The sequence below is a fragment of the Peromyscus eremicus genome, chromosome 1 (genome assembly GCF_949786415.1).
Source record: "Peromyscus eremicus chromosome 1, PerEre_H2_v1, whole genome shotgun sequence".
In the NCBI taxonomy this organism is placed as follows: domain Eukaryota; kingdom Metazoa; phylum Chordata; class Mammalia; order Rodentia; family Cricetidae; genus Peromyscus; species Peromyscus eremicus.
Genome location: NC_081416.1, coordinates 159,979,327 through 159,993,439, shown reverse-complemented (window position 1 = coordinate 159,993,439; position 14,113 = coordinate 159,979,327). Strand labels below are relative to the sequence as shown.

The 14,113-nt window shown below is 46.5% G+C and overlaps 2 protein-coding genes across 4 annotated transcripts in view; both read right to left on the bottom strand.

The window, feature by feature from the left end:
* LOC131922570 (protein SAAL1-like) overlaps window positions 1-6,837 on the bottom strand; it is a 101,769-nt gene extending 94,932 nt beyond the window's left edge. Inside the window, exons 1-5 of one of the 2 annotated variants that reach the window (XR_009382326.1) lie at window positions 6,583-6,837; window positions 4,886-4,999; window positions 3,585-3,668; window positions 1,517-1,623; window positions 1-195 (exon numbers count right to left, since the gene is read on the bottom strand). The exon at window positions 1-195 is cut by the window's left edge and continues 76 nt beyond it. Coding sequence is in view for 1 of the 2 variants with exons in the window: in XM_059277393.1 (XP_059133376.1) it covers window positions 1,543-1,623; window positions 3,585-3,668; window positions 4,886-4,999; window positions 6,583-6,717 (414 nt within the window). In the remaining variant the exon portion in view is untranslated. The remainder of the gene's footprint in view (window positions 196-1,516; window positions 1,624-3,584; window positions 3,669-4,885; window positions 5,000-6,582) is intronic. The other variant, XM_059277393.1, reaches the window with a different exon arrangement.
* A 3,210-nt stretch (window positions 6,838-10,047) lies between these two features.
* LOC131922661 (serum amyloid A-3 protein-like) lies at window positions 10,048-12,826 on the bottom strand. Of its 2 annotated transcripts, none has more exons than XM_059277493.1 (3): window positions 12,661-12,826; window positions 10,664-10,802; window positions 10,048-10,310 (listed from the first exon to the last, which is right to left on the bottom strand). In XM_059277493.1, the coding sequence occupies exons 1-3, from the start codon at window positions 12,749-12,751 to the stop codon at window positions 10,172-10,174; spliced, it is 369 nt and encodes a 122-aa protein (XP_059133476.1). In that variant the 5' UTR covers window positions 12,752-12,826; the 3' UTR covers window positions 10,048-10,171. The 2 variants fall into 2 exon arrangements, with proteins under 2 accessions (XP_059133476.1, XP_059133485.1); XM_059277502.1 differs by having other exon boundaries at window positions 10,048-10,217.
* Window positions 12,827-14,113: the final 1,287 nt, after the last annotated feature.

Here is a 14,113-nt window from a genome sequence, read left to right as displayed (position 1 = left end):
ATTCCTGTAGCAGTGACCAAGCCCGATCTGGGCCCATGGCCTTAGCTAACAAGAGTGCCACATTCTCCACATTGATGGGGGCAGGCCCATCACTGAGGCTCCCATTCAGTGACTCCTGAGGAGTTGGCCTTGTGCTCTTGTTCTGTAGTAGATGTAGGAGAAGCTTCCATTCCTCCAAGGTCTCAGGGATCCACCCTGCACGCAGAAACACAGCGCATACAGGCTCCATACATGAAACTGTAAGAACTGTAAGAATACTTAAGACCAAACAAAGACATTCAAGAACAGAGTCTCTTCACCTCAGCATAAACCTTCCGAACACACAGAATTAAAATCATCCTCAAGCTTCCTGGATATGCAACAAGGAACAAAACAGAATCAACCTCCACACTCCTGCAGCAATCAGGTTATAAAGGCTTACATAGATGAACAAATCACTACTTATGAATCATGTTAGGTATATGAGAGCATGTGTGCAGGTGTCCACAGAAGCCAGAAAAGGGTGTTAAAGTCCATGGAACTAGGATTATAGGCAAGTATGATCCACCCAACATGGGGTGATGGGAACCACTCTGGCCTTCTGCAAGAACACCAAGTGCTCTTCCCTGCTCAGCCATCTTGCCAGCCCTCTGTAGCATGAATCTTAACAGTTCTTATTAATAAGATCAAACCCGAGGCCAGTTATGGGGTGAACACTGGAAGATCAGAGAGACAGAACAAGCCACAGCTACCTCACCTTGCCAACTTCTCGGCTGGTCTTGTTTCCTCAGACTGGAAGCCTCTGTGTCCTCATATCCGAATGGCTCTCAGCTGAACTGTGCTGCTCAAAACCTAAAAGCTTAACTAGCCAAATGCTTAACCAACCAAATGCTTAACCAGCCAAATGCTTCTTGTTTCTAGTCTTCACGCCTTATATATCTTCCTTTCTACCATCACTCCCTGGGATTAAAGGCTGCTTTCTGGGATTAAAGGCATGTGTCACCATGCCTGGCCATTTTCAATGTGGCCTTGAACTCACAGAGATCCAGAGGGATTTCTACCTCTGGAGTGCTAGGATTAAAGGTGTGTGTGCCACCATTTTCTAGCCTTTGTATTTATTGGCTGTCTGTTCTCTGACCCCAGATAAATTTATTAGGGTACACAATATTTTGGAGAACACAATACCACCACAACCCTCTTTTTCTTTCTTTTTTTTAAGACTCATTCTAGCTGCTGAACAGAAAGAGCTTTAAAGTGAGCAAGAATGAAAGGCAGATGTCCAGTTCTGAGACTACCTATCCCAAGTTATCTCACTTACAACAGTATGTAAAAACATGGAGTATAGTGCTTAAAACAGTAAGCAGTTGTTAAATAGAAACAAAGCCATAATATACCGAAGACTAGGCAAGGCCCCCACAGTTTTAACAGTTATCTAAACTATGTAGACAACCACTAAAATGTTCAAATTTGCTTACTGAAAAGTGAGGAGAGACTTCCAGAACACCACGATGAGGAGTTACATTTGGAATTTACATACCATTGTCCCCTTCCATCAGGCTTATGTCATTCAGATACATAATGTTGGTGAAGGCCTCCCTCCTCCTCTCCAGCTCCAGACAGAGTGTCAGATATCCAGGCCAGAAACTTAAAGGGAACAAAGTTGATAAAAGAAGTAAGTCTGAGACTCGGCTCTTTATCTATTACGTGTGTCTCAAAGGAGGAGTAAAGGCCAAGAGTAGAGCGTGCATGTTCACAAACTACAGTCACCTAACACACACTGACAATCACGCATCGTGTACACAGCACACAGAGACAGACACGGCAGGAAAGCTCGGGGCACTGCACTGCTCACGGAGTGCACTGCACACAGAGACAGACAGGAAAGCTCGGGGCACTGCACTGCTGACGGAGTGCACTGCACACAGAGACAGACAGGAAAGCTCGGGGCACTGCACTGCTCACGGAGTGTACTGCACACAGAGACAGACCTGGCAGTAAAGCTCGGGGCACTGCACTGCTGACGGAGTGCACTGCACACAGAGACAGACAGGAAAGCTCGGGGCACTGCACTGCTCACGGAGTGCACTGCACACAGAGACAGACAGGAAAGCTCGGGGCACTGCACTGCTCACAGAGTGCACTGCACACAGAGACAGACAGGAAAGCTCGGGGCACTGCACTGCTCACAGAGTGCACTGCACACAGAGACAGACAGGAAAGCTCGGGACACTGCACTGCTCACAGAGTGTACTGCACACAGAGACAGACACAGCAGGAAACCTCGGGGCCCTGCACTGCTTACAGAGTGCACTGCACACAGAGACAGACACAGCAGTAAAGCTCAGGACACTGCACTGCTCACATAGTGCACTGCACACAGAGACAGACACGGCAGGAAAGCCCGGGACACTGCAATGCTCATGGAGTGCACTGCATATAGAGACAGACATGGCAGGAAAGCTCGGGACACTGCACTGCTCACAGAGTGCACTGCACACAGAGAGACAGGAAAGCTCAGAATACTGCACTGCTCACAGAGTGCACTGCACACTGAGACAAACAGGAAAGCTTGGGACACTGCACTGCTCACAGAGTGCACTGCACACAGAGACAGACACAGCAGGAAAGCCTGGGACACTGCACTGCTCACGGAGATCACTGCACACAGAGACCGACCTGGCAGTAAAGCTTGGGACACTGCACTGCTCACGGAGTGCACTGAACACAGAGACAGGCAGGAAAGCTCGGGGCACTGCACTGCTCACAGAGTGCACTGCACAAAGAGGCAGACAGGAAAACTCGGGGCACTGCACTGCTTATGGAGTGCACTGCACACAGAGACAGTAAAGCTGGGGCACTGCACTGCTCATGGAGTGTACTACACACAGAGACAGACAGGAAAGCTCGGGATACTGCACTGCTCACGGAGTGCACTGCACACAGAGACAGGCAAGAAAGCTCGAGACACTGCACTGCTCACGGAGATCACTGCACACAGAGACAGACAGGAAAGCTCGGGACACTGCACTGCTCACGGAGTGCAATGCACACAGAGACAGGCAGGAAAGCTTGGGACACTGCACTGCTCACAGAGTTCCAGCTGTTGCTCTGGGGAGCTTGCCTCTCAGCAATGACCACAAGGCAGAAAAGTGCCACACTGAGTAACAGAATGAAAGGGAAGGGAAGGCCAGAAATGGTGGCATGCTGGTGAGCCGGGATGCAGACCACCCTCAACCAGGAAGAGCGTGCAGGTAGATTGTACACCAGAGTTCTCACAATCAGACTGTGGGAGTCCTGACCAGCAACAACTTTAAGACGTTGTTAGGCAATGGAGGGCTTTGTGAATAAAAAGAACAATGAACTGAGAAATAAACAGCGGGTCTAGGCACTGTTTCTGGTTCTGTCACTTATTAGCAGCCTAGTATGGTTATGCCTATCTGGTTTCCACGGCTGTTAAATTATTGCTCTCCCTAATCTAATCCAAATCTAAAATTCTACATATCTAGTCATTTCAAGGAGTATGTTACCTAAGAATGTTCAATAAGTATTTTTACACCGATTTATTTGCATAAGCAAAACTAGAGAGAAGAACTGTACACACTTACTCTTAATCGGGGGCACCTGGATTTGGCCAGCACTCCCATGAATATGTCAGGAGCCTTAAATTCTTGGAGAAATAAAGCCACATCCTACAAACAAAAATGATTAGCAATTTAGATGCTGCATACTGCTCAAGCTCCAGAGCTCAGACAACCCTAAAAGTTTAATTTCCTGCTTGCTTCCTTTCATTCACAAGGGGAAAATCAAAGGTCAGGAACAGTGTCAAAAAGACACAGTAAGCCAGGAAGTGGTGGTGCCCACCTTTAATCCCATAAGCACATGGGAAGCAGAGACAGGTGATCTCTGTTAAGTCTGAGGCCTGCCTGGTCTACAGAGTGAGTTCCAGAACAGCCAGGGCTACACAGAGAAACCTTGTCTTGAAAAATACAAAACAAAAAACCCAACCAAATAAAAAGATAAACGTACCAGAAGAGCCTTTGTGGTACTCGGTCCCAAGACAGTAGAACAAACCCATAAACAAATCTAACCCTGACTGAGACACAACTGAGAATAGCCTTCCTTTTATTCTGCACCGAATACATCTTTTCTGTCCATCCAGAATTCTCATTAAGTTATCCAAACACATTTGCCGACTGCCAGATTTAAGTTAGAAGCTGGGGGTGAGAAAGGGGAATGGGGAAGGAGTCAACTCCTAAATCCTACCCTGTAAGAACCTAAAACTGAGATAAGTGCTACTGAGTTACGTCCAATATCGGGACTTGGGTTTCCAAAATCCTTAAAAAAAAAAAAAAAATTAAGTGCGCGTGCGCGTGGGGGGGGGGGTGGTAATTAACAGAAAAAAAATTCTGTTCACAAAGTAACTACAGTAGCCTGGAACTTTCTCCCTGGAGATTTTGTTCCACCCACATCACCTAAAGGGGCACACCACACAGATGAACCTAGAGTGGACATGTGACCCCAAAGAGATGGCTCTCACCTAGGAATGTAAGGTACAAAAGCTAAATCTGTTAGCTGTGGGGTATGCCAATTATAAAACACACACTACATAATGAAGTTTTAGTCGATGATGACTACATATATATGTATGTCGGTGGCCCCATGAAATTATACTGCCTAGTGATGTCATAGCTATCTTAGTTCACATTTGTGTTAAATACACTATGCTGTCCATAGGATGAAACTGCATATATGTTCAAGGCACAATTTTGACATTAATAGCTCCTGGGACTTCATACCCTGAACCACAAACTGGAATGACTATAGTCCCTTGAACAGTGAAGGAATGAATCTTTTTAAAATCTCTTCACTCTTGAGTCTTTTCAGAATTTCACTTCCATCCTCATACCTCATCCATGGACATATCCCCGACTCTGAAAATTTCATTCTCCATTTCTTCAGCAAGCTCCATCTGCTGCTCATCATCATCTGAGTCGGACTTGTCACTTTCAAGTGTGACAATCTTCAGAAACATAAAGAAAAAAAAGATCAGTTAAAATACTCAGAGTTCTCCAAGTAATATTATCACTTAGAAGTCTCCAAGAGAGTAACCCTAAAAGCATTTCCTCTGGCAAAACAGTTTCTAAAACCTAGAGCCTTGGATAGATCTACACGTTCTATATTCTTGGAGTAAACAGTGTCTGTAGGCAACAGAAAAACACAGGAACGAAATGTCAACGATAAACTTTCGCTTTCAAACAGTTTAGGATTAGTTTAGAAAAGACAAGGAAACTGAGTCACAATAGAGAAGGTGGACTTAGCTCAAATGGTGAAAAGAGCTATGGGAGGAAAAACGAAGGACCAATGACCTGTTCCTGGGAGAAGAAAGACATTTCTCTTAAAAGAAGTGAACTCTCATGGAAGGGCAGGACTCTGTCCTGGGAATGAGATGAGCATTCAGAGGTGCGTTCAAGAGTTCAGAAAGCACCGCACACGTCTGGAGATAGCCAACAGGCTACTGGTGACGGAACACAACGGTAAGTAAAAGGAGGCTGAAGGGGTGTGACCAGCCTTGGAGCCCCAGTTAAGAAACAGAAAGCGCTCGCTCTCGCTCGCTCTCTCTCTCTCTCTCTCTCTCTCTCTCTCTCTCTCTCTCTCTCTCTCTCTCTCTTTTAATGTAAAGCTGTTCTGTCTGCATGTAGTCTCCATAGTCTGTCTGGTGATTGCAGAAGATGGAAGTGGGCGTGGGATCCCCTGGAACTGGAATTACAGATGGTTTTGAATCACCCTGTGGGTGCTGGGAACTGAACTCTGGTCTTTTGTAAGAGCAGCCAGTGTTCTTAAGTGCCCAACCACCCACCCCTCCAGAATTCTGTCTCCAGACCCTGAGAGAGAATGATTAGTCTATCGCCTCTCCAGGAATCAAGTTTTCTCTTATGAGCAACAAAAGTATTCTTTAAGCCCGGAGGTGGTGGCACAAGCCTTTGATCCCAGCACTCGGGAGGCAGAGGCAGGCGATCTCTGTGAGTTCGAGGCCAGCCTGGTCTACAGAGTGAGTTCCAGGAAAGGTGCAAAGCTGTTACACAGAGAAACCCTGTCTCGAAAAACATATATATATCCCTTAAAAGTAATGAAAAGGAAAACTGTTTTGACCACTATGGAGAAAATGGCTCCAAAAAATAACAAAACCAAAAACAGGAGTTGGCGGTATGGAAGGCAGTATACAGAAAAATCTGACAGTTCCTGTAAACCAAACACATTTCAAGCACTCTACTGTCATGATAATCTCAGTCTACATAAAAACCTGTGTACGACAATACTGGTTATCCTATTTTATACAAAGTGTGAAAGAAACCGAGGCTCTGGGTTAACTAGCATGCTTCCAGCATGAGATGAGCTCGTGTCTCGGAGATCAGGGCTGTCTGACTCCAAACTATGCACTCCACTGTGACAAGAGCCGACGAAACAGGAATGGCAGGGTCTCGACTTCAGAAGTGACAATGGGGCTGGGAAGCAAAATCCCAGTGAAGTATGTGCGTGGCGGTGCTCTGGGAAGTTAGGAATTGGCACCGCGAACCCGGAGGGCGCCTGCGCGAGTCTCCCCACCTGGATGAGCCCGCTGAGGACGCCGAAGAGCCAGTGCTTGCTGTAGACCGTGCTCCCAATGCAGTCTCCCCCGGCCGGGTCCTCCTCGTCCTCCTGATCGCAGCTAGGCGGCGGAGGCGACGGGTTAAGGTCCATGCTGGCGCGCGGGAGCCACGCCGGAAGCCCGGAGGAGGCGAGAGGACGTGCCAGAGAGCCCGACGCACCCAGCGCGGCTCCGCACAGCGCCCCCTGCCGTCAGATTCCTGCAGAACGGGTGGGAATCTTCCCCCAAAGTGTCCACCCAGGACCAGGCTTGAGCATGGACGAATGCACACATCAGCATTACCTTGAAGAGGGGAAAGGGAAAAAAAAGAGGAGGAGGAAGAAGAGGATGGAGATGCTTGGACGTGGGACTTCAATACAAGCTGATTCTGGATGAAGAACCGAATATATAAAACAAAACTTTTACGTCTAGAAGAAACTGTAAAGAACATTTTATGACCACAGAGATAGGGAGGGTTTTCTTAAAATACACAGGAGCCTAATGTGAGAAACTGCCACATTTCTCAGACTGGGAAGATGGCTCAGCGGTTAAAAGCACTCACTGGTCTAACAGAGGATCCGGTTCCTGTTCCAGCATCCACATGGCCGCTCACACACCTCTGTAGCTCCTCTTCCCCGGGGGATCCGATGCTGCCTTCGGGCCTCTGCTGGCACCAGACATGCACAGACACACATACAGGCGAAACACATAAAAAATTAATTGCTACATTTCTATCATTCTGCATAAGGCTCAGCTGGACATGGTAGCTCACACCTGTGACCTCAGCACCTGAGAGGCTGAGGAAGGGCATTGTCACAAATTTAAGGCAGTCTGTGCTTCACGACGAGACACTGTCTAATGATGATATGTACATCTTCAATTTGGGGAAAAATCAGTCTATAAATAACATAGGCTCAGGATCAAGAATAACAAAATCTTATAACTAATAAATCAGTAAGAAAGAGACAACTCATTAAGAAAACAGACAGAACATAGAAATAGGCAATTCACAAAGGAGGAGGCAAAACTGAGGGGACTGTTAAAAGGATCTCCAAGTCCGGTTTATGTAAAATGCATGAAAGTCGGGGACAGAGCTCAGTGGAAGAGCACACGTGTGCCAACTATGCCCGAGGCCCTGGGTTCAGTCCCCATTCACAAAGATACGTACATTCCATGGAGATGTAAATTTAGATCAGTGTAAGTTACCACTTCGCATCCCCACAGCTGAAATCTGACCACTCCGAGTATAAACAGGATGGCGGAGAGGGGAGAATTCCACACACTGAAGAGAGACTTCACCTGAGCACAGCTACTTGATTTCAAGAATGGTGACCTATTTTTTAAGGTTTGAAATGTGTCCTACCTGCACATTTTTAAAGACACAGACAAGGCTAGGACAAAAGGAAAACTGCGAGAGGCCATTATATAGACCAAATATTGGCACTGTTTCATGAAACCTTTGTTTCTGTTGCACACAAAATGCCAAGTGTTTCACAGAGCTTCTGTCTTGTTACACACACACCACACATCACACACACTCACCACATACACCACACACACACATACATCACACACACACACACACACACACACACACACACACACACACACACCGTGCAGGAGGAGGGGTGTATTTAAGGTGCATGTTAAGATATGTCAGCCCTTCATTGGTGGTTGGTTTATACATTACGTCATCTTACATTTCAGCATCCACTTGTGGGTTTTTTTTCTTTGTTTGACTCTTTGTTTGAATAGGGTCAAGCTACATAGCCCAGGCTAGCCTGCTACTCACCATCCTCAGGCCACCACCTCCAGCAGCTAGGATTGTAGGCACGTGCCATCATGCCCGGCAACTCCAGGTGAAGTTTTGTTTTGGGTTTTGTGGGTTTTGAATTCTTTTATCTGTGAGTCACACTGCTACACTGATGTTTGCATACATGCTTTGTGAATTTTCTTTTCTCTTAGAATCCCAGGGGCAGGAGATTGGATTAATTGTGATTGTAGTTTATGGTATCTTCTGATTTGTCATTACCCAACCAAGCTTTCCTGGTCCTTCTCTCTCTCAGAATTACTATCTATAACCAGAAAGTAGTTATTCTTTTCTCTCTTTTTTCCAAACACTCCTTTCTGTTGTCCTTGAATGAAAGCACAGGTCAATTCATGCTTCTCTGGTTACTCATAGGAAATCAACAACCTTGCATGATTTTAAACCATGAAGCTTGAAGACTTAGTTGAATTGACCATGAGGACTGCAGACCTTGGGGCCACATAACGATTGGGATTTCCTGCTCACTTAGAGTGTGTTTTCTCTCCTTTCCTAATTCAGCTCATGCTGAATAGGCTCTGTAGGTTGGGGACGGTGACTTTGTTTTCTTGTCAGTGTTCTTCCGCACACAGATCACCAGCTGCTCTTTCTGACCCCTCCTGGAAGGAGAAGGGGCAGGCAGAAGTGAGAGGCAGAAAAGGAAGAAAAAGTTGTACCCATGACAATTTCATAAGATGGTTCTGTGTCCTCTGGGCCTAACAGGTATTTTTGTTGTTGATGTTGTTTTTCAAGACAGGCTTTCTCTGTGTAGCTTTAGAGCCTGTCCTGGAACTCACTCTATAGACCAGGCTGGCCTCAAACTCAGAGATCCTCCTGCCTTTGCTTCCCAAGTGCTGGGATTAAAGGTGTGCACCACCACCGCACAGCCCCTAACAGGTATTTTAGCTGACACCATCCCCCATCTCCTGTGTGTGTGTGTGTGTGTGTGTGTGTGTGTGTGTGTGTGTGTTCTCTGTTGTTTTCTTTCCAAGCTGCTAGAGACCGAACCTAGGTAGGCAAGGACTCAACTGCTGAGATACACTGCCAGCCTATGAAAGTGGTTTACAAAATGCCAACTTCAATACAATTGCTCCCTGCTTATCAATGCTGTGGAGGCCTACTGCATCTGCACGCGGGAGCTGCAGACCATGGCTGATCAGGAAACCCTCTCCTCTGCTGCCTTCCAAAAGACTCTACTGGACGAGGTGAAACTGGACCCCTCTGCTGGGGCCTCTCTGTCTTCTTCTGCCTATGTTAAGGCCTGCAGCCTGGCCTCAGCAAGCAAGAATTTATATATATATACTATGAATACAAACTAGTTTGCACCCTAGCAAAGGAGTGGTGAGAGATGCAAGAACTCCTGGGACTAGGCCACCAAAGCAAGGGAGGGACCAACAGGAGACCAGAATTGGAGGAGGCAGCTAATGACAGAGGACACAGCTGCCCAGACAGAAAGGGACTTCCTGAGCCAGCGTGACCCAGGGAAGGCTATGGTTGGGTAAAGAAACAACATGGAATATCTGAGCCCCAGTTTCCAAGATTGGAGAATCTTCAGGGATTGTGTAAAGGGAGCAGCCCCAGGCTATACCTGGAGCCTGGAGCTGGTCACTGCTGGAGTCAGTCCATCATCAGTGACAAATTACATTTCACAAGTATTTATTCAACATTTTGGGGTGCTTAGGGATCCAGAGTTTAGGAACTAATTCAAGTCAGTAATTGCCTCTTTGGGGTCTGCATGGCTGGGAACAACATGAAGAGAAAACTCAGTATTTACTAGGCAGGCCAGCAGGTTGGAAGTGGTTGGGGTCTCTACCACTCCGACCCCATTCATTGGCAAGCTGGTCAGCTCTTGAGTCCTCTGCTTCACGTCCTGTGAACCTCTGAATACCCTCTCTAGCATCACTGCAATCAAGACAGACAAGAAGAAGATCCATAACCAAGCTGATGGCAATGGCCCCACCCTCTGGACTCCCTTCTTCAAGAGATGGCTGTAAGAGGAGCCTAAGAACACCAGGGAAGGAGAGGATGGTACTGATCCCACCTAAGTAAACACCTGCTCAGCCCAGGAAGTCACCCTCATGCTGGATGAGCAGCACCAGGAGAGAGAGGGTGGGGTATCATGCATCATTGCCAACCACTCCCAGTACTATGCACAGAAAAGAGGACGGTTAATGGGCAGTGTGCACAGGATGCAGAGGAGAGACCCTCCTGACTGTCCAGAGCAGTCAAGCTCTGCTCACCGAGACCTCTGTTACCTGATCACTTTAGCAGCCCAGGCTTCTCCTGGTCCCCTTTGGGCAGCATCATAGTTCCCTCTAGCATGGAAGTATTTGTCTGAGTTTTTCCAATTGGCCTCCTTCATGTCAGAGTAAGCCCGCCACATGTCTCTAGTCCCTGGAGAGTTAGGATAATGATGAGGAAGATTGCATTTAGGCAAAAGAGAGGGTTAAAACTTCCGTCCAACTCATCCCAATGACTTTGGCCTTTCACAAGCCACAGAAATGTTGCTGGCTTGAAAAGAATAGTTCTTACTTCCCCATGCCTTGCAAAGAGAAGTACTTTTGAAGCGAGTTTTATTCTGAGGGATTCCTGTCATAACTCTGTTGATGTTGGTCTTTGGCTGCTCCAAAAGCATATAGAGGAGAGATGCTCTCTAGGGGATGTTCATCATGTGATGATGAAGCTCTCTCTGAAATGGCCCAGGGAAACGTCTGTCTATGGTGTGAGACATGAGGCCTCTTCCCTTCCTCTGCTCCCCTCTCTTCTTCTTCCATTTCTTTCCTTTCTCTTATGTTCTCTTCCTTTAGAGACAGCATGCATCTCTATATAACCCTGGCCAGCCTGAAACTCACAATCCTTCTGCCTCAGCCTCCCAAGTGCTACAATCACCACTGCAGCCACAGCTCTCTCCTAGCACAGGCCATGGGAGAAACTGCTCTCCGGGCAGAGTGAGTGCAGTTCTGCTCTGACTCCAAGGAATGTCCAGGATCTATTGCAACCTGAGCTGTTCTCAGCTCTCCATCAGCGGAGACAACAGTGAGTTCTCTGATACAGACAGAAACAAGCTGGATGATCAGAGACTCTAGGTGGCAAAGGGCACACTAGGTTTGAAACGTCTACATCCTCTCCAAGAACAGGGAAGAGTATTAGCCACCTTGGTGGTTATGCAGAAATCCTGAGAAAATGAACGTGGGATGTTCATGGAAGATGCTCAATTTATCATCTCATTTCTCTGCTTCTCAGGAAGGTACCACAAACAGCAAAAGGTGTAAACTAAGGGCAGCTGTGGTGAGCTGTGCACTGAAGGACAGATCCAGCTAACATTAAATGGGAAATATCTTCAAAACTGACAAGTTAGGAGAAAAGGGAAAGCCCAATATCTAGGTTCATTTAATTTTTATTGTGCTGTGGCTGATGGGATGTATTTCCCTTGGTGACAGTTTCTTGTCCATGTCTCAGCCCCAGAAGACCTATATTCCAGGTAAGCAAGTCACTGTCTTCTGTGGGTGGCAGAGGATCTGGAGCGGCCTTCACAGGCAGCTGCCTTCCTCAACCCATGACCTGCTGCTTCTCAGGTCAACAGTGTGTGTGTGCTCATGAAGTCCTCTCTTTGTCCGGGGAGCTGTGTCGTGGATTATGAGGAGCGGGTCAACCTAGGATAACCTCTGTTCTTCCAGAGGTTTTTGTTGTTGTTAGATAGCTTGTTATGCTTTTTGTGCCTCGGTTTCCTTAAAAGATAGATGTGGCACTACACCACAAGATTAATTTAAAAACTAATTCATTTCCACACATATTGAACAATGCCTTTTCATTGTGTGAAAAGTTCAATTAGCCTTGGCTGCTGTCACTGTGGACTGGGGACTGCAGTGCTTCTCCTGTGCCTGGCCTAGAACACTAACACTACCCTTGGGATGTACTTCAATTCACAGTCACCAGACATAGACGTGAACTGCCACAAGGGGGCAGCAGATCCCCTCTTCTGTTGGCGAATCTGCAACTTTCAAGTACAGATTGTTCCTGCACTCCTGTGGGAAAGCTGCTGTACAAACATTACGTGATCTCAGGCTTGGGATCCTCACAGAAAAAGGTAAACACTGACCAGAAGAGTTCAGAACTACATGGGAAGAGCAACGTAGCTTGTCTATCCATGGAGACTTCACAAGCACGTTATTCCCTTAACGTGGTGGTCCCTGCTCTGGTAAATACTTGGAACTCACAAATACAACCGCCTGTCCCCATCCTTTGCCCTTACCTTGACCAGCCTCTTTCATGAATTGGAACCAGCTTTGGCTGTCAACTCCCAGCACCAAGAAGCAAAAAATGATGGCAATGGATGACTTCATCCTGCTGTAGGGCCGGGAAAACACAAGGATGAATATGCCATTTCTTTGGGTGGCGGATGCTTCTGTAATGTTGAGCTGTCCTTTCATGCCAATAACCAATCCCACTGGATTTTATACATAAACCCACACACGTGTAGAGGTGGATGATATAAGTGGATTCCAGGGAGCCATCTAGCTCCCCATTTCCACATGTTTCATTAGACTCCCACTGACTGAGAGTTTGCAAATGGACCATTAGCATAAAGCACATTGCATTCCAATCTTGCCAGCCAAAACCCAACTATATAGGAAGTTTCCAGAGAGGCGTGTAGGGGCTTTATAACCATGATAGACCTCTGCAGTCTACCTGTAGAGGGCTGACTCCACCCTCCCCTGAATTCACACAGAAGCATACAACAAATCTCCATGATAAAAATATCGCCTCCAGTGAATTCTAATCCATCCGGTAGATTCAGGAGAGACAGAGCAGGAAAACACAACAAGTGAATGCTGGCAGGGAAAAGAATCTGCAAAGAGCAAATGTCGGAAAGTTCTGACAACTCACCCTGGGCTGTCAGTTCCTGCTGAGACCTCTGGTGAGTGGCTTGTGTCACTTGTTGAGGAGATGTGGCTGAGGTTATCTATATATACTGTCACTTGGCTAGTGGAGCAAAATCCCCTTTTTCATCTTGCATAATTCCACTTGGCCATCATTTATCTTTCAGAACATAAAGATTTCTCTTTACACAGGTCTGCTTTTCCCAGATTGCACAATCTGGCCATTTTCAGGAATGTGGCAAGTTAGGATTTTCAGAGTCTTCCCCGTCCTGACTGGGAATAATCACAATGAGTACTTTCCATCCAATCATGTAGTGCCAGTTTCTAAGGGAGGGATGTTAATATTGGAAAATGAAATCTGAATATGTAATAAATCATGGAGGTGCCCAGCAACTCCAAAGGCTGGGCTAAAGTCTTTTCAAAGCATAGTTCAGAATTAGGCTGGGCCTAGGAAACAGGAGAAAGGAAGGCAGAAATTGACGTTTAGCATCCACATGGGTAAACTCAACACTGGAAAAGACTTCTCCAGACTCAAGTGTATTTATTCATGAACAGTTGGTATGGAAGATAAGAGAACAGATTAAATTCAGATACTGTGATAAACCAGGAACATGAAACAGTTGTACAGGAATTTGCTTCAAAGTTGTGAAGAAATAACCCACCATAAGCATGCATGAGGAAGGCCCACTGGCTGTGAAATTATGCTAACAGTGGGTTCAGGCAGAAAGTAGCAGAGCACAACAGAGGAATGCTGGGAGGTAGTACCAGGAAACAGCTTTTGGAGCTAGAAAAGCAACACTAGGTTTTGCTACATGCATTTGTCTT

Excerpts from the sequence above, each read along its gene's own strand:
- LOC131922661 (XM_059277493.1), bottom strand. The coding sequence starts at position 12,751 with ATGAAGTCATCCATTGCCATCATTTTTTGCTTCTTGGTGCTGGGAGTT. Across the intron at positions 10,803-12,660 it reads CATGAAAGAGGCTGGTCAAG|GGACTAGAGACATGTGGCGG; the intron begins GTAAGGGCAAAG and ends CTAACTCTCCAG. Across the intron at positions 10,311-10,663 it reads TGGGCTGCTAAAGTGATCAG|TGATGCTAGAGAGGGTATTC; the intron begins GTAACAGAGGTC and ends TCTTGATTGCAG.